At 50.0% G+C, this 18,079-nt stretch overlaps 3 protein-coding genes across 7 annotated transcripts in view; 1 reads left to right on the forward strand and 2 right to left on the reverse strand.

The window, feature by feature from the left end:
- Positions 1-9,458, reverse strand: part of CNGB1 (cyclic nucleotide gated channel subunit beta 1) — a 73,590-nt gene extending 64,132 nt beyond the window's left edge. The window contains exon 1 of the mRNA XM_082233452.1: positions 9,107-9,458. The gene's annotated coding sequence lies outside the window, so the exon portion shown is untranslated. The remainder of the gene's footprint in view (positions 1-9,106) is intronic.
- Positions 343-11,430, reverse strand: ZNF319 (zinc finger protein 319). 4 transcript variants are annotated; one of them, XM_082233486.1, is made up of 3 exons: positions 7,709-8,332; positions 7,435-7,523; positions 343-3,924 (listed from the first exon to the last, which is right to left on the reverse strand). In XM_082233486.1, exon 3 carries the CDS (start codon positions 3,675-3,677, stop codon positions 1,914-1,916), a length of 1,764 nt encoding a protein of 587 aa, XP_082089612.1. In that variant the 5' UTR covers positions 3,678-3,924; positions 7,435-7,523; positions 7,709-8,332; the 3' UTR covers positions 343-1,913. The 4 variants fall into 4 exon arrangements, with proteins under 4 accessions (XP_082089612.1, XP_082089613.1, XP_082089611.1 ...); XM_082233487.1 differs by lacking the exons at positions 7,435-7,523; positions 7,709-8,332 and adding an exon at positions 11,350-11,430; XM_082233485.1 differs by lacking the exons at positions 7,435-7,523; positions 7,709-8,332 and adding an exon at positions 9,454-9,559.
- On the forward strand, positions 11,361-17,837 carry USB1 (U6 snRNA biogenesis phosphodiesterase 1). 2 transcript variants are annotated; one of them, XM_082233509.1, is made up of 7 exons: positions 11,364-11,767; positions 12,902-13,062; positions 14,702-14,885; positions 15,037-15,090; positions 15,361-15,466; positions 15,939-16,019; positions 16,694-17,837. In XM_082233509.1, the coding sequence occupies exons 1-7, from the start codon at positions 11,367-11,369 to the stop codon at positions 16,796-16,798; spliced, it is 1,092 nt and encodes a 363-aa protein (XP_082089635.1). In that variant the 5' UTR covers positions 11,364-11,366; the 3' UTR covers positions 16,799-17,837. The 2 variants fall into 2 exon arrangements, with proteins under 2 accessions (XP_082089636.1, XP_082089635.1); XM_082233510.1 differs by lacking the exon at positions 15,939-16,019 and having other exon boundaries at positions 11,361-11,767.
- Positions 17,838-18,079: the final 242 nt, after the last annotated feature.

Genomic DNA, 18,079 nt, shown 5'->3' on the forward strand with positions numbered 1-18,079 from the left:
CCTCCCTGCTTTCCTGAGCAGTTCCTGAGCCGACATCAGAGGGAAAGGGACCTTTCCTTTCAAAACATCCTGCTTAGCAGGCGACGGACGAGGTGACCCACCCAGGCCTTTTCAATTCAATCTGCCCAGCCTGCTGCAGAGCACAACCAGATGTTCTGCAAGACCATTCCTGGTCTCTTGATCACCAGTTTCCTCCCCAGAAAAGGAACAGAAGAGGAATTTTCATGACCGGTGTCGCTCCTTTAGTTACGCAGCATATCGTGAACTCTCTATTCAGTAACGTCAGAATGCAACGACTTTACCAGAGCGGACGTCTTTTAAGGATTCCAAGGGACAGCCAACTGAGCTACACAGATTTTTAATGAATATTAAACTGCTTTTTTAAAAAAGCAATATGAAAAATAATGAAGACAAACTCCATAAAAGTTAGTTCTATACAGTTGAGGTGTCGTGAAAGACAAGTCAGCAGGCCCTGCGTGTGGACAGGCACACGGCTCTGGGTCTTGAGAGGCAACTTTGGCCAGACCCATCCCAATGATCCACTTCTGTCCTCTTTTCATGTCCTGGGCAACTGGCAGGATGGATCCAGGGCTAGAAAATGGCCTTCCCAGTGCCACTCTGTGTGTCCCATGTGAAACAGATAAAAAACAAACAAAAGCTTTTTTTGAGGGCTGCTCCATCAACAGTTCTTGCTCTACCTGCTGCAGCAGCCTCCCAATTTAATACAGTTTGGGGGCTGAGTGTGGAAAGGGCAATAAACCACACACACACAGTGTCCCACAGAACGGTCCCAAAGGAAAGCATTTCCAAAGTCTCTGTGATACCAGCTGTAGCTTATCTTATTGCCAATCATACCACTAAAGCAAATGGCGCTCCTCTAGATCACAATTCCAGGACAGATCTAGCAGCGCATTTTGAATGCTCCTTCCGCCAAATTCTTTTTTTAGTTGCACATAAAAAACAAAACAAAAAACTTTCCTTCCATTTTGATAGAGCCTGGAAATGACACAGAGAACCTTCCCCCCTACAGTGTGAAGGCTCAAGCTTTGCCCTGGCTTTAGAAGACGTTTAAATATGTAACTGTGTTCCACCACACCCTCCCTCTCTGTCGCCTTTCACGCTGCCCTGGGACCACTCACACCACTGGCTTAGACAGCACCTTGAGAGCTCCGGTGTTTGGAGGAAATGAAAAGCCTCCAGCCCTGACGGTTTTGGACAACGGAAGCCAGGAAGAGGAGCACAAGACATGGCTGCTCTGGGGCCTTCTCTCTCGGATGTATAAGTGTGAAAGACTAATCGGACCATCTAGTAGCTGGTTCCCTTCGAAGTTTCTCTCTCTCGGATGTACGCTTGAACTGAACATACACACACAAGCAGAACTTCCCTAGGGATGGCACCTTAAGGGAAGCAGTGCCCACAAAGTCCATCTCTCACCATTTCACCTGCCTAGCTTCCCTTGCTGCAGAGTCCTGCCCTATAAATTTCAAGCAGCAAATTTCTTTGAATATCACACTCCCCTCTGCAGACACTAATGAATCATGAGGGGCAGGGGTGGGGAGAAGATGAGGATCTGGATTTGGTTGGCAGGCTTAAGGAACATTCATCCTGACCCAAGAAACAGACATTGCGCCTGGAGCAGCAAAGCAGGCCTGAGTCACAGCTGGTTCCGAAGGTACACTCAGCCCATTCATAGGAGCAAATGGGCTGAATTGACCAATTGCTGAGCTCAGTGCTCACACAGAGGCCACTGCTGCTTACTCTAGCCCTCCCCACCCCCTCCACTGTTCGCAGGTTGGTCTGCAAAGGAGAAGGAAAGGGTCCCACATGGCCTAGTCGCTCGCCGTAGCCTAAGCCCAGCGCTAACAGGGCATGGAGGATGACATGAACCTTTTCCCGCCAGTAGGGGGAGATGCTCAGGGCAGGCAGGGTGTCACGGGGTACGTGCTGTCAGTGGAGGTATGCTGGGCGCTGTGCTCCTGCAGGAGGCCCAGGTCCAGAAAGCGCTCCCCGCACCACATGCACTTGTAATGTTGCTCCCGGGTATGGACGCCGTGGTGCTTGTTGAGGTGCTCGCGCTGCTTGAAGGCCTTCTCGCAGGCGGGGCACTTGTAGGGCTTTTCCCCGGTGTGAACCCGCCGGTGGCGCTGCAGGTCGGAGGCATACTTGAAGCGCTTCTGGCAGTCTGGGCACTTGAGGGGCCGCTCGCGGGCTGGGTCGCAGCGGTGCTGCACGAACTCAGAGGAGGAAAAGAAGCGGCGCTCGCAGAGGGTGCAGCGGAGGGGCTTCTCGGCGCAGTGCGAGGCCAGCTGGTGCTTCTGCAGGGCCGAGGCCCGCTTGTAGGCCTTGCTGCAGGCCGCGCACTTGAAGGGTCGCTCGGCGCTCTGAACGCAGCGGTGGCGCAGCAGCTCCGAGGACTGGCTGAAGCCCTTCTGGCAGGCGTTGCACTTGAAGAGGTTCTCGATGCCGTGGACGTGCTGGTGGTAGAGGAGGTGGGCCGGCTGCACAAAGCCCTTCTCGCACAGGGAGCACTTGAACGGCCCCACCGGCAGCTCCTGCTCGGCGGAAGGCGCTGGCGTGGCAGCAGTGCCCGCAACCGCCTTATGGGTGCGGCGGTGGCGCATAAGGGCGTACTGCTGCTTGAAGCTCATCTGGCAGAGGTCGCACTGGAAGGGGCGCTCCGTGCTGTGGGTGCGCTCGTGCTGCCGGAGGTCCGAGGGGCGCCGGAAGGCCTTGTGGCAGGCGCCGCAGCGGAAGGGGCGCTCCCCGCTTGGCGTGCAGGGGTGCTGCAGCAGCTCGGAGGACTCCTTGAAGTGCAGCTCGCAGACGTTGCAGCGGAAGAGGTGGGCCTCCCCGGAGTGGGCGTACATGTGGCGCACCAGGTGGGAGCGGTGCTTGAAGGCCTTCTCGCAGACGGTGCACTTGTAGGGCCGCTCGGCGCTGTGCGTACGCTTGTGGTGCACCAGGTGGGAGGACTGGCTGAAGCTTTTGTCACAGAGGCTGCACTTGTACGGCTTCTCCCCGGTGTGGACGCGCTCGTGCCGCGACAGCTCCGAGAGGTGCTTGAAGGGCTTCTGGCAGATGGAGCAGCTGTAGGGCTTCTCCACGGGAGTCCGGTTGAGCGCGGCCGGCTGCTGCGGTGGCGCAGGCTCCTCAGGGGCTGCCACGGCAGCCGCCGCGGCCTTGTAGGTCTTCTCACAGATGGAGCACTTGACGGCGGCGCTGCCGTTGTGGACGTTGTGGTGCTGGGCCAGGGAGGTAAGCAGGGAGAAGCCCATCTTGCAGACGCCGCAGACGAAGGGCTTCTGCTCCACTTGCAGGCACTGGTGCTCCAGGAGATCGGTGGCCTGGTGGAAGATCTTCAGGCACTGGGTGCACTGGAAGGAGCGGTCGTGGCCCCCCTGCAGGCACTGGTGCTCCTGGGGGTTTGAGAGGTGCCCCAAGTCATGCCCACACAGCCCGCATTTTGTGGAGGGCTCTCCGCCGCCAGCCGGGATGGAAGTGTGGTGCTGCAGGCTGCTGGGCTCCGGCTGGAGGAGGATGCCGTAGACAGCACAGCCCAAGGGATTCTCCACCACAGCGCTGGAGGCGATGGGATGCTCCGGGAGGGCAGTGGTCCCAGCATGGTGCGGCGCCGGCGGTTGCTGCTGTGGGGGCTGCTGCGGCCAGCTTTCTGACATGCTGGGGAAAAGAAATTGGGGTTTCCACAATAAGGGCTTCAGCTTCTCGACTGAGGCAAATCAATTAAGGAGATCTGAGTTCGCAGCAATTGCTCCCAAACCTGGAGGTGACAAACTCGTCGCACTGGGCGCAATAATTCCCCACCACGGTACGTCTCAAACCAAAGCAGACACCAGCAGACGGGACATCCTAAAGGATGCAGGAGGCCTTTTGCCTGGCACCAGAATGGGTATCAAGGAAGGGAACCTGCAAGGAAAGACAGCAATTCAGACAAAAAGCTGCTTATCTCGCTTAAAAAGCATATTTACTACTAACGATTACCTCCCCACCACCCACAACTGCAGGGAGAACAAGCAAACAAAAAAATTATTTTAGGCCAGAGACCGCAGGCTGGAGATTGCAGAAGTGTTTCTCCAACTAGGGACAAACCTTTTTCCATATTGAAAGCTTATATTGAAAACTTACACAACCATAGCTCACAACTCTGCCATGCAAGTTCCAAATACACAACTATACTTAAAAAAAAGCTCTGCAGCTTGAAGCAATTGCTACTGGAGAATTATCAAATGACACTTCCGTGGCTAGCCAGGAAGGCAGTCCTGAAGTTAGAAACAAAACACTCACTAATTAAGAAACGAGAACTCCCAAATGAGCAACTGGAATGGCTGCAGATCTCTCCTGAAGGACCCACCCATTTCAAGACATCCTGCACAAAACTTTGGATAATTTTTTTTTAAAAAAAAGAAGCTTGGAAGCAAGCAGCTGTCCCCACTAACATTTTAACTCTAAGAGGAGGCCTATTTCACTAGGGGACACACACTAGATGCAAGCAGCATAGACAGACATGCACAAGATATTTATGGAACAAAAAATTAGTCAATACATGGACAAGAAGGCTCTCAGTGGCTACTAGCCACAATGGCTTTGGGAATCCCAATAAGGGAGAGTGCTATTGCATTTAGGTCCAACTTGTGGGCTTCCCATATGTATTTATTGAATTTATATCCTTGAAGGAGCCCAGAGTGGCAAACACATCCACAACATATAAACAAATGAACAAAACATCCTATTGTGCATCAATGGGGACACCACACACAATTTTGTCTTAAAGGTTTTTGTGCAATGGTTGCCTTTAGTGGAAAAGTGAGCTGAAAAACAACAACTGATGTCTGAGAGGGGTCAAACTGAACAGTACATTTGATGGCACGGGGTCCCCTCTCATAACTTATGTGACTCAACAGGAGGGTCAATTTCTTTCACCTGCATCTCAAAAATCTATGTAGCTGGACAGGATTCCCAAACATTGTTGGTCACTGGCTTGAAAACCAGAGCTAAATGAGACAAAAACATTATGTGCTTCTTGAAATGTGCTTTACATTTTTTATTGTGAATCTGTAGAAAGCTATCCAACTTTCTCATTTTATTTGTGATGCTAGAGTTTGTGGAGGGGGGTGCGATAACCCAGGCTAAGTTATGCCTTAGTTCTGCGTTTTGTTCTAGTTTGTTTTGTATTTTATCTGTTTGTACATCCTACAAGAATCTTTTGATGAACTTACTTTAAAAAAAAACCTTAAAAGAGTTAAAATGTTATAAAAAGTTTCAGTTAAAACATAGTCACCTGGCTGGCAACTGAGAGAACAGGATATTAGACTAGATGGAGGTGTCCGGCCTAATCCAGATTCAGGGTTTATCTAATGTAGTTATGCTTTTTAAAAGACCTAAATAATCCCTTTGTGTAAATCTGTATGGCCAGGGTTCCCTTTTTCATACCCTTTTCAATCTACAGTCTGCCCAGGAGCATTTATATTGCTTTACCATGCTTGTTTTCCTTTAAAAACATCAGCCCTGGTAGCCCTGGTACTTAATTTAGGTTATAGGGCGCACAGTGCCTGTGATGTCAAGAGAACTGAGTATTTTCTCTATCCTCTCATATGCTTGGGTAGGAAAGAGCTTGCAGAGGAATCCTGGAAGCAAGGAGAACACACTCTGGACTCAAGCTAAGCTAGCAAGCCAATATATTGCAATGGCCTAACTTTCAGGCTAAACACACCTGAGGATCTTCGACCTCTAGAACCTGATGCAGCCATATGAGCTTATTAAACATATTAGGGTAGCATATATATTGCAGGGGGGGCAGGGGGAGAGAAGAAAATGACCGATGGATGCAGAACCAAGATGTCTCAGTTTCTTTTTATTTATTAATAACTTGGTAGTTTGAAATGGACCCTTTCCCCAGAGATCTGTGTGGCATTTTAGTCTCAGTGGCACTTCTGGAAAAAAGCTGTTCAGCTTGCTGGGATGCGGAGAAAGACACCCTTCTGGCTACAGTTTCGTTCCTGCTGGACTAACAGTACACATCAATTCTTCAAGATCCATTTTCTGTTCCTAATGTTTAACCCTGCCATCATGTGCAAAGCAAGGAATACCCATTCCATCATGTTTCCCCCTCGCTGATTTGGGGAGCACAACAAGGGGCTCTCCCAGGATCGACTCTCTCCTCCTCTTCCTCCTGCCCAGATCTCTATCATTCTGATAGCTCCTCGTTGTCCCAGGTGTTCAACTTGGAACACCCTTTGCTGACCTGAGGCACCCCCATTCACTTCAATTTTAACCTGAGGATTGTCATTTGTCCAGTTTTAACTTTAACTTTAATTTATTTGAATTAATTTTGGGATGCATTTTAATAAATTGATTGCTTGTTTTTATGCATATTGTATTATTTACCGTATATGACGTTAGCCGCTCTGAGTCCGGCTCTGGCCGGGGAGGGCGGGGTACAAATAAAATAAATTATTATTATTATTATTATTATTCAGTCAGCAACCACTGTAGCCTGGAACATTTGGAGCATCCCTGGTTGTCAAAGGCTGACCTATTTATATCCACACAGAAAAATGCACATCTAAAGTTTTGTGAGATTTGTTTTGTTTTTCAGCCCAAACCAGTTTACCACAGAGTGACTGGGGAAACCCAGTCAGATGGGTGGGTATTATTATTATTATTATTATTATTATTATTATTATTATTATTGAAAACTCTGGAAAACTGGACTTTGCCCGAGCTGGAGCTTCAAAATACACTTTCCACTGATCACAATTCTCCTTTGCCAAAGATTGTCCACACTACTAAGTTATTTGCTAACCTGCACCATCAAGAGTCCATGGAACAGAGCTGGCTATAAATAAACATCCAGAAACAGGGCAGCATGTCACCAGGGACTGTGTACAGTTCAAGCTGCATCTCTCTGGACAGCAGCAAGCACGTGTACAAGCACCCTGCCACAAAATGGGTAACTCAAAGGCCAAGTTCACCTTCTCCATGACTGCCATGGGATTGGTCAAGGCCATCCCAACCTGCCTGCCTTCACATCTGTGTTTCCTGCCATAGCACAAAGGGGACAATCCATTTTGTACTGTACTCAAGATTATTGTTTTTCGTTCTTTGAAGACCCTTGCACAAAGAAAATAAAAAGTTTAAAAATAATATAAAGAGGCAGCCAGGTAGACAAACATCATTTGTTGACAATATGACATCAGCTCTGCAAACACTAAGCTGAACGCTAATCAAAGTTGCATCTAATATTTGCATAGCTATCTGGAAAGCACAAAATACAAATCTGAAATAAATCCCTACTGCATCTTGAGCCCATCTTTTGAACCCCTCTGTCTGCTGGATACCAATTAACCATACTTCCCCAGTCTGGTACCATCCAGGTGTTTTGGACTACAACTCCCATCAGCCCCAACCATCACTAACCTATAGTCAGGACTGACGACAGTTGTAGTCCAAATCTTCTGGAGGGCACCAGGTTGGGGAAGGCTGGTGTAAGCATGCAGATGACAAAACTGCCCCAGGGGATGGGAAGAGCTTCTCAACTGTCCTCATGCCAAGGAACAAAAAAGATCTGACAAGACATTACAAAGAGGGCAGGTGTGTGTGTGCTAAGATGGTTGTCCTTGTAAGCAAGCAAGCAACAGCAAGGTATCAAGTGGTGGAGAAGCAGAAGCAAAATGTCCCACGGAAAAGAAACAATCTAAGAGGGGAAAAGCTCAAGAATTCAAGCAAGCAAATCCACAGCCAAACTATAGGAAAGAAACCTTCCAGTTTGGTGAAGCAGAGCCACTTATCACAAGTTTTCTTGGAAATTGGTCTATCTGGGGACCAGCCTTAGAGCCTAAGAATTTTACTGTAAACTGGTGCCCTCCAAATGTTTTGATACTATAGCTCCAACATCTTCAGTGATCACAGCTCTACTGAGCCCAGGGAAACATCTGTGCACCCTGTTGTCAATCCATCTACTCTCTCAAGGTGCATAAGACAAGACAGCAGCGTAACTGTGAACTCTCTGCTCCATTACCTTAAAAGACTGGGACATTCAGGCAGACAAAAAAAAGTACTGTTTCATGCAGTGCATAGTTAAAACTATGGAACTCACTCCCACAGGAGGCAATGACAACTACCAACTAGGGTGGCTTTAAAGGAGGGCTATTCTTAAGTTTTTAAAAGCAGCTCCATCTCCTCACTCAAGGGCACGATAATTTGGCCAGATTCTCTGCTTGAGCCCATCTTTAGAGAGATGCTCAGCTGAATACATCTGCCCTCTTCCAACTTACAGAGAATTTCACCTTGCCAGGTTTTGCAGCTCAGTGGCACAGCATCTGGGGATCCCAGGTGGCCTACAGAAAGGTTCTTCTCTGCCAGAGACTTGGGGGGCTGCACCCACCCCAAGAAGCCAGATGTAGGCTGGACAGTCCAGAGCCCTTGCGTGGCTAAAGGCTGCTTCACTGGTCCTCTCCGTTCAGGTTGCCCAGGGCCACATCCTGCCTAACATGACCACAGAAATGTGGTCATGAAAGGTGGGTGACTGGGTTGTTAAGGGCTTCTCCACATTGCAGATCCCACAGAGATCGTTCATCCCCATTGCTCTGCAAAGCAAAGGTTCCCCCCACCCAGCCAAGATGCCAGCCTTTTTTTTGGCCAGGAAGGCGCCCTCCGGATGTTGCTGGTCGCCAACTCCCATCAGCCCCAGGCAGCTGTGCTAGCCAAAAACATCTGGAGTTGCGGGGGGGGCGATCAACACACCTGGAGGGCCGTATGTTGCCCCAGGCCGCCGGCCAAGAGGTTGCGACGAGGCCGACCGGGTCAGGCGAAGGGCTGCCTCCCTCCGCCGGCCCGGGAGCGCCGCATTCACATGTTATCGGGGCGTCTCCCGTGCCGCTGACCGGGCCTCGGCCTACTCCGTCCAAGGAGCAGGGCAGGCGGCCCCGCTCGGGGCCAGGAGCGCCTTTTTCCTCCTCCTTCCTCCGCCGCCCGCGGGGAAAGCGACCGCCGCCCCGCTCGGCTCCGTGTGGCCGGCGGGCAGGAGCTCCAGGACGAGGAAAGAGGCGCTTTAGCTTCGCCCTGCCCAGCTTCCTCCCTTCTCCCCTACCTGGAGAGCGAGGCCCGGAGGTGTCGCGCGGCCTGCTCGTCCCGTCGAATCCCCGGCCTCGCGTAGCAGCAGTCCCAGCGGTGAGGAGAGGCGAAGCGGGGCATGGGCCGGGAAGCGGCGGCGGCGGCGGCTAGGGGGGGGGGGGCGGCGTCGAGCCAGCCGGAGGAGGGGAAGGAGGAGGCAGAGGAGGAGGAGGAGGAGGAAGGGGCGGTGTCCAGCAGGGGAAGGACCCAGCCGTGGGATCGGGGCCGCCCTCTGCCGGACCGCGCGGAGAACTGCGGCGCGCCAAGCTCGGGCCGGGTGAGGAGGGAGGAACTGGGGGGAGAGGCCTCCGCTCCGTCGCTTACCGAGGCACGGCGGCAAAACTGTAGCCGATACTGCTGCTCAGATGCTTCGGGGGCTTCATCCATAGCAGGATTAGGAAGGCAGGCAGGGAAGCGGGGATCCTTTTTCGCACCCAGCCTGTGCCGTAGCAGCCAGTTGCAGCTGCGCATCCCCGACGCCAAAAGCCACCAGGCCTCCAAATCCCCCGCCCCGGGTCAGCAACAATAATAACCCCAAGACAGGAGAGTTCACACGATACGCCCGAAAGAGAGCTAGGTCCTCGCCTCTCTATTGCGGGCAAACCTCGTGGAGGGCGAAGGTCTCCTGCGCAGCGCCCGCGGGCCCGTTAGACCCGAGGCGGAGGAACAGAACGACTGGCCTTGCCAGGAAGTGGTCCAGAGGGGGGGGGGGAGAGAGAGAGAGAGAAGCGGGTGTGCAAGGAGAGCAAGTGTCAGTGGGGCTGTTGCGGCTGAGCATGGCTGGCTTCCGGCCCTCTCCCAGGATATTCCATTCATCTCCCCCTCTGCCCCCTCCCAGTAAGAGCTGTTTGACAGTGGAACAGATTCCCTCAGAAGGTGAAGGAGTCTCCTTCATGGGAGGTTCTGAAGTAGAAGTTGAATGGCCATCTGTCAGGGATTCTTTAGTTGCAATTCCTGCATTGCAGGGGGTTGGGCTAGATGACCCTTGGGGTCCCTCCCAACTTACAGTTTGATGATTCCGCCAAGCTTTCTGTCCCCTGCCTCGGCCTCAACAGTCATCCAGCCAGTTCCATGCCCATCTGACATTCTCAGGAGTCATTAGGCTGCTGTCTCCTCACTCCAAACAGGTTTTGTTTCCCAAAGTTTTCTTGTACTTATGCCAACCTGGGGTGTCCCTCCCCCTGCCCACTTCAAACCTTGTTTGTGGCTGCTGGTGCCATTGAGCGCAAGCCCTTGGAGAACCAATGTGGTGTAGTGGTTAGAGTGTCAGAGTAGGACCTTGGAAACCTGGGTTCAAATCCCCTTACTTGGCTATGAAGCTCATTGGGTGATGACCTTAGGCCACTTGCTGCCTCTCAGCCTAATTTACCTCACAAGGTTGTTGTGGGGAGTCAGTGAGGACAGGAAGGCCCATGAATGCCACATTGAGTCCTTGGAGAAAAAGGTGGGTTATAAACGCAATAAAACTACTGAGGTCACTGCTAGTATATATATCAACCTTCACCCAACCTGGTGCCCTCCAGATGTTGGATTATCAGGTTAGCAAAAGCTGATGTGTATTGTGAAGTTGTGCCTGAAGTGATTGAAAAAGGTTCCACGGCTTCACTACCAACTAACTGCAAGATGCGTTTGACAGGTTCCTTATTCATGGAGCCTTCATGAAGCAACCCAACCACTTTAGGAAAAGTTATGATTCTAAAATCTGGTTAAACTGGAGCTGGATCATGCTTTGAAGAGTTGTGAACTTCAAAGTTTTAAGTCATGATATTGGAAATGGATAGTCAACGTTCACACCTTTCAAAGGAAAGGAGAGAGATCTTAATCATGCAATCTCACAATGTTCCTTTCATGATAGGAAAATGCTCTAAAATACTATTGACTCATTGCAAAATTCAGCTGGTTTTATAAACAAGACTATGCATCTTAGTCTTGATGCTCACCTGGTGCTTTCCCTCCCTTACCCAAATTAGAAAATATTTGGGGGAAATCATGCAGCTCAGAAATAATGAGCCCCACTGACTTATTTTCTATATTGCCCTCGGTTCCCATAGGGAAGCAGACATCACCTGCCTTCTTTGCTGCTAGCCCCCCCCCCGTCAAAAGTATTTGTAATGAATTTTAATAACAAAACAAGTTGCAGGAAAAAACGTTTTTTAAAAAGAGAAAGTTATCACAGTTGCGATACAATGATACGATTTACGAAGTCAAATATCAAAACACCAATTCGATGCTGAAACATGATGCTGATTTCCACCGTTCGTCTTACCGCTCGGCCCACTTGCGAACCCGCGGGAAAAGGCTCTCCCGAAGCGACCCGTAAGCAACTCCCAGCGCTACGCGAGTCTAAACGCCTATTGCCACTGCCCGGGTGGCACCAGCGTGACTTCAGCAAGCTTCGTTCATTAAAAGAGGCGCTTTTGCGCAGGCGCAGTAGTCCCTCTTCCTCCCTAGGTGGCGGAAGTGGAGATCCTGACGTGCCGGCCATGAGTAGAGTGGCGGCGGTCGCAGGTCTGGTGGGCTACAGCAGCTCCGACTCGGAAGATGAGAGCGCATCCTCGGGAGCGCAAGGGGAAGGCGGCGAGGCCGGCGGCGCAAGCTCGGCGGAGGGACGTCAAGGCCGCCGTTCTCCCGGCGACAGGTGGGCGTATAAGTTCAACACAGAAAGCGCCTTCCCTTTCAGCCGGAAAAGACACGCACGAAAGGAAGACGGAGTGGGGAGGGAAAAGGAAAAAGGCAAACTCAGGCACCAGTTCTTAAATATTTTTTGTAAACTGCTTTTAGGTTGTTGCCCCCCCCCCTACAATCTAGCAGTGTATAACTTTTAAGAAATAAATAAATAAAATGCCAGGTTCTTGTAAGGACGATCTAGATTGGGAACAATTCAGCGGCAGCAGGAACGGTTGGGCTGGGTCCTGCTTTCTTTTTCTCTCCCCCTGCCACCCCATGGACTGCTTTGTGCCGCTGTTGCCCCTTCTTCCTTCTCCCGACACCTTTTGGTGGATACCTCCCAACGGTTCCATGCACTTCCTGGTGCAATTGGTGCCAACTGCTTTCCTTTAAAACACCTCAGTTTGGTGTCTACTCCTCAGTGCCGCCCCTTAGGGTCTCAAGGCAAGGTCTGAGCCTTGCTGCTTTGGGGCCCTTTTGGCAGGAGAAAGCACCAGCTGAGCCAGGGGTCTTTTGCAGAAGCCCCAGCAACTGAGCTACCGCCATTCCTTAGTCTATCCCAAAGCTGAGTGGGTTGGGGCACAGCCCCGTCCTGCTACCCACCAGAGTTTCCCAGAGGTTTGCAACAATTAAAACAATTATTAAAATGTAATTCAGACTGAAATCAACAGCATAGCAATCGAAATAAAGAAGATACAGGGCTGCAGTTAATTCACAAGGCAACAATGTTTTTGCTTCTCCACAAAAAGCAGAGAGGAGTAAGTATTTAGTTACAGTACTTTCCCTAGAGCAGGAAAAACCCAATGCTAGATACAAATTTGATGTAGGGAGGTGGTCATCTGAAATATTTTTCTGCCCAGTTTTCCTCAAACCACACTGTTTCTGGGCATGATGGGTTGCTCTGTTTCTCCATGCATTGCAGAGCCATCAGTATCCAGTCACTCGACTTATTTTTGCACTCATCTGGGTGCTGAAGTTGTGGTAGGACATGGACTGAAAAACGTGTGCAGTGTCCAGGGGCCAAGAGTCATTTGGCCTGTTTTGCTCCAAATGAAGAGGAGTATTAAAAAGGCTGGGAATTCTCTTTTCTCCCTCTGCCTTGCAGCTCAACAGCTCCTCGCCTTCCTGTGCCGGACAGCGTGCTATGTATGTTCAGAGATCAGGAGGAGGCAGAGACAGTGGTGGACGACAGCAGCAAGCATGGAGGCCGCCTGCGGACCTTTCCCCATGAGCGAGGCAACTGGGCAACACATGTCTACGTGCCTTGTGAGTGCCCTTCTGCTCCTTGTCCTCTTCTCCGACCCCAGTGTCACTAGGAAGTCAAACTCTGGAAACACACATCTTTGGGATTCAGCCAGAAATGGTACCTTTTCTCCAAGGAGCAGAGCGCTTCCAGCTGTTTGATCTGTTTGGCATTCCAATGGGCAAAAGGAGGGAGGTGCCCACAGAGCCACAGTCACAACTTAATGTGGCTGACCAGACATCCTTAATAAAATTGTGCTTACTGACACAGAATTATAGAATTGGGGGGTTGGAGGGGACTCAGAGGGTCATCTAATCGAACCCCTGGGAGATGGCCATCCAATCTCTGTTTAAAAACCTCAAGTGAAGGACAGTCTACCACCTTCCTAGGGAGTCTGTTCTCCTGTTGAACATCTCTTACAGTCAGAAAGTTCTTCCTGATGTTTAGTTGGAATCTCCTTTCTTTTGTCATTTAAATCCATTGGTTCAGGCCCTCCCCTCTGGAGCAGCAGAAAACAAGCTTGCTCCATTTTCCATAGGACAGCCCTTTAGATACTTGAAGGTGGCTATCATATCACCTCTCAATCTTTTCTCCAGGCTAAACATGTCTAAGAGGATAGCTCTTTTCAAACACCTCAATAGAATGCCACAACTGATGTAGAAGGTGCCTGATTCAATCGCCAGCATCTCCTGGTAGGGATGAGAGAGACTCTCCCTGTCTGAAACCCTGGAGAGCCACTGTCAGTGTAGACAATACTGATCCAGATGGGCTAGTGGTATGACTTGGTATAAGACGGTTTCCTTTGTTCCTATTCATAATATGAAGGGGGACCAGATCAGAAGCACCACAGATCATTTAACTGCAACAAAGTGTTGCGGTGTAAAGCACTGCTCCTCTTCACTGCTTCAGATATCATCTTGTCCACTCCTATGTCTGCCTCACGGGGACATCACCACCACCACCCCACACACCTTTCATAACAGCTGACCAACATTACCCCAGTTACATGGGTGACCCTGAGTCTTGGCAGGGGGCTTAAGCCATATCTATTACACCCACACCCTGGGTTTGCCTACAGGCATATCTGCGGTGTCTTTCCAAAACCACCATGGAGCTTTTTCACAGATGCCTGTGAGCATGCAGCTCTGCCCTTTTCTGCACACAAAAAAGCATCACTTTCCCCCTACCCCAAAGTTCCTGGAAGTTGCCAGATTGCCACCTTCCTCCCCACCAACAAAGCACACCTCAAATCATTCCACAGCCAGTGGGCAGTAGCAAATGAGTAGCAAGTGTTGAGGGAGGCCCAGATGCAGACCTCACCTACTCACTCCATGGGGTCTCTGCTTCTTGCCTTGTTCTGTCCCAAACCAGAACACCAGCTCCATCACACTCTCCTGCTTCCTTCAATGGCAGAGGTAATATAGAGCCATCGTGACTAGGGGAGACTTGGGGTATACAAAGAGCATCTTTCTCTACCCATCCACAGGTACTGGTTGGTAGTGGCTGTAGGGTAGAGGAGGCCATTGTAATCCACATTTTACAGACAAGATTTGAGGCCTGGAAAGTATGACTTACCACCAAGTTGCCACCACAGCTTAGCAGAGATGCACCCACGCACCCACCTGCTCCAATCCTCCACTGTTGTTCTACCGTTCTGTACAGATGAGGCTCAGGAGGACTTCCTCGACCTGCTCCAGCTCCTCCTCCTGCGTGCACGTGCATCCGTGCCATCGTTGACGGCTATGGCAGAGTTCCACATCAGCCTTTCTCAGGGTGTGATTCTGCGCCACCACTGGATAAGCCCTGTTGTCCAGTCCCTCAAGGAACACCTGGCTTCCTTCCCCAGGTAAGAAAGTGACTTAAAGGCTCCAGGGAGGGGCAAATCAGAAAATGCACTCCCCAGCCCCTGGGTCTCAGTATGCCTTACTTCTTCTCCCCTGTCCTCCTTCTCATCTTCATCTTGCAAAGGAATCAGATGGATTCTTTCCCCATTTCAGGTTCACCTGTAGAGCAGATCGAGTGAAGATTTACACCAATGATCCCAAAAGCAGGTGAGTGAATGGCAATGAGGCTACTCCTCAGAGAGCAATAGGCTGCTTTGCATCATGTCCTCAGGATGGAATTGCCAACCATCCTGTGGCTTGATTGGCACAAGCAGAATAATTGCACAAGGACAAGGTTGGTAGAGAGGGGGAGGCCAGTATTTGCCTCAAGTGGGGCAGCATCCTATTGGTACCCCCTTGGCCCTTTGGGGCAAAGGGGGCACTCATGGTGAACATTAACATTGAATTGCTCTAAGATTCTGTCAAATCTCTCTGCAGGACCTTCATTGGCTTGGAGGTAACTTCTGGGCATTCTCAGCTCTTGGAGTTGGTTTCTGAAGTGGACAGAGTTATGGAGGAATTCAGTCTCCCTTCTTTCTACAAGGTAAGACTTCCACTGTTCTAGGAGGGAGTGGAGTCTGCAAAAAGAGGCTGCTGCTGAATGACCAAGGCCCTGGAAGTAAACAGTTTATTACATAAACTGTTTATTACATTATATATATAATATATAGTTTATTTTTATATTATACATAGATAGATATAGAAATAGATAGAGTTTATTACATTATATATATACAATTACCAACCGAGAGCCCTCCAGATATTTTGGCTATCAGCCCCAACCAGTATTCCCAAATAAGACTGCAGATCTCATGTGATATGTGTATAAACTAGCTGTGGTAACATAAACTTGCTGAAGAAACCAACCAGCCCACCCAAAGCCTCCCTCTTTGCCCTGGAGTCTCATTTCCATGGGTGCTCAGCTCCCACCAGGAATTCTGGGGTGGTGGCACCTAGCTGGGTTAGTGCAGCTTCTCCAGATTATTAGCACTTGCTTTTTCCTGGCTTCTGTACAGAATCCCTCATTCCATCTCAGCCTCGCGTGGTGTGTTGGAAACCTTTCTGAAGAACTTGAAAGTTGTCTTCAGGAGTTGCAGGTAACCACCTCGGATGTCATTCACGAGCATAGATGTTTAAGGAATTAAACAACCTGGAGTTCCACAGAGAGGGTACTGCAACTATAAAGCTATCTCTACATCTCCCTCTTCTTTAAATCGGCCTTCCCCAACCTTATGTCTTGGACTACAATTCCTGCTGGCCGGGGCTGATGTGAGTGCTGCTCCAAAAAACATCTGGGGAAGGCTGATTTAAATGTTGATGGGAGACAGAGCAGGCACACAGGAAGGTCTGTGTAGGAGAATGTGCTCCTTCCTGCACACAGGACCCACACTGTGAAGGGCTCCAAAAGTCAAAACCCTGAACTGGACCTCAAAGCCAATTATTACAAAAGTAGATGGGCCCAGATGGGAGCACAAAGCCGTAAGAACATCAGAAGAGCTCTGTTGGATCAGGCCAATGGCCCAACTAGTGCCGCATCCTGTCCTTGCAGTGGCCAGCCAGATGCCTCAGTGGGAAACCCTGGAAGCAGGATCCGAGCACAAGAATGCTCTCCTCTCCTGTAGTTTCCAGAAACTGGTATTCAGAAGTATAAGCCCTCCCCTACCCACATTTGGCACATGTCCAGCATGCTGCCTGTTAAATGTTCAGGGGCCAATCAGATTCCTGGGCTCTGCATAATTCCCACCCCTCTCTCCTCCTTTGCCTTTCCCAGGAGATTGTGAATAGGTTTGAGGACTCTTCATACCTTGTGCGAATCCCTGGGGCCGAAGTCCGTTGCAAGTCTGGCAAGAAGATCTTCTCCTTCCCTTTACGGTAGGAGCTGGGAGAATAATCCGCAGCAGCCGCCAGCTGAGGATGGACCTTACCTACTGTTTTGCCAGGACACAAGGAATGGTCAGAAGCAACAAATGATATTCGTGGCTCAGCAGAAAGATGGTGGTAGCCCCTTGCCCCCATTGCTCATTGTTAAGGGTCTTGCAAGTGATTGGCCTAAGGTGAAGGGTCCAGTGCTACAAAAGAATGCAGAGGCTACATTAACAGCCACAGCTCTGTGCCAGGATGATTATTGAGGGAGTTGTGACATGCAAAAGTGCCATTCAGTTCTGAGGGCCAGTTGAAAAAGATGCTCAGTTTTGAAGTGGACAACAGCTGAGTAGAATCTCTCCTGATCTGGAGGACAACAGAAATTACCCATTAGAAGTTTGAGAGGATCCCTGCCTGCCCCTAAAGCTGATGTCACAAGAAGCATTTGGCTCGAAAGCATCCTTGCTAGTTGAGAGCATGAAGCCTCCTGGCTGTCGGACTGAGCTGTTAGCTAAAAATGGATCAAATGAGAAACAGAAGTACAGATCCCCACCTTGTGTGGACAGTTTCAAAAGCCACAAGATATTGGGGTACGTGGAGGTGCAAGAAGGGGCCATGGGTTTTACCATAGTAGTGTTTTTGTCAATTGGCCAGATAACCGCCAGGGGTCAGTGTTGAGTTGGCTTTCCTTACTTCACAGTCTGCATCTTATGGAGGTTTAATTGCCCTGTCTTCCTCCCCATCCCATGCTGGTTGGGGCCGATGGGAATTGTAGTCCAAAACTTCTGGAGGCCACCAGGTTGGTACGGGCTGCATAAAGGGTCTATAAAGGCATCTCTCAGGGAATTCTCAGCTAGCCCAAAAGGCCACCACACCAGAGTTCTGTGGGGTAAAACAGGACAGGTATACCAACTTACAACTGGTTTAAGAACAGAGTGTAGGAAAAACAGTCTTGATTTGCGGTATTGGGGGGTGGGGTGCCAATTGGAGCTGAAAGACAGTATTAAATATTTTTTTATAAGTGTAAATAAATCTGCAAAGGTTTGAATTAAGTTTTATATTGCTGTTACAATTTGCCTTGGAATTTTCAGTGAGAACCCGTATCAACAGTTTTTAATAAATATACCGTATTTTTCGCTCTATAACACGCACCCGACCATAACACGCACATAGTTTTTAGAGGAGGAAAACCCGTAGGCGTGCCACCCATAGGCAGTCCCTCCATAACACACACAGACATTTCCCCTTACTTTCTAGGAGGAAAAAAGTGAGTGTTATGGTGCAAAAAATACAG

Source organism: Podarcis vaucheri (genome assembly GCF_965113315.1).
Source record: "Podarcis vaucheri genome assembly, chromosome: 7".
In the NCBI taxonomy this organism is placed as follows: domain Eukaryota; kingdom Metazoa; phylum Chordata; class Lepidosauria; order Squamata; family Lacertidae; genus Podarcis; species Podarcis vaucheri.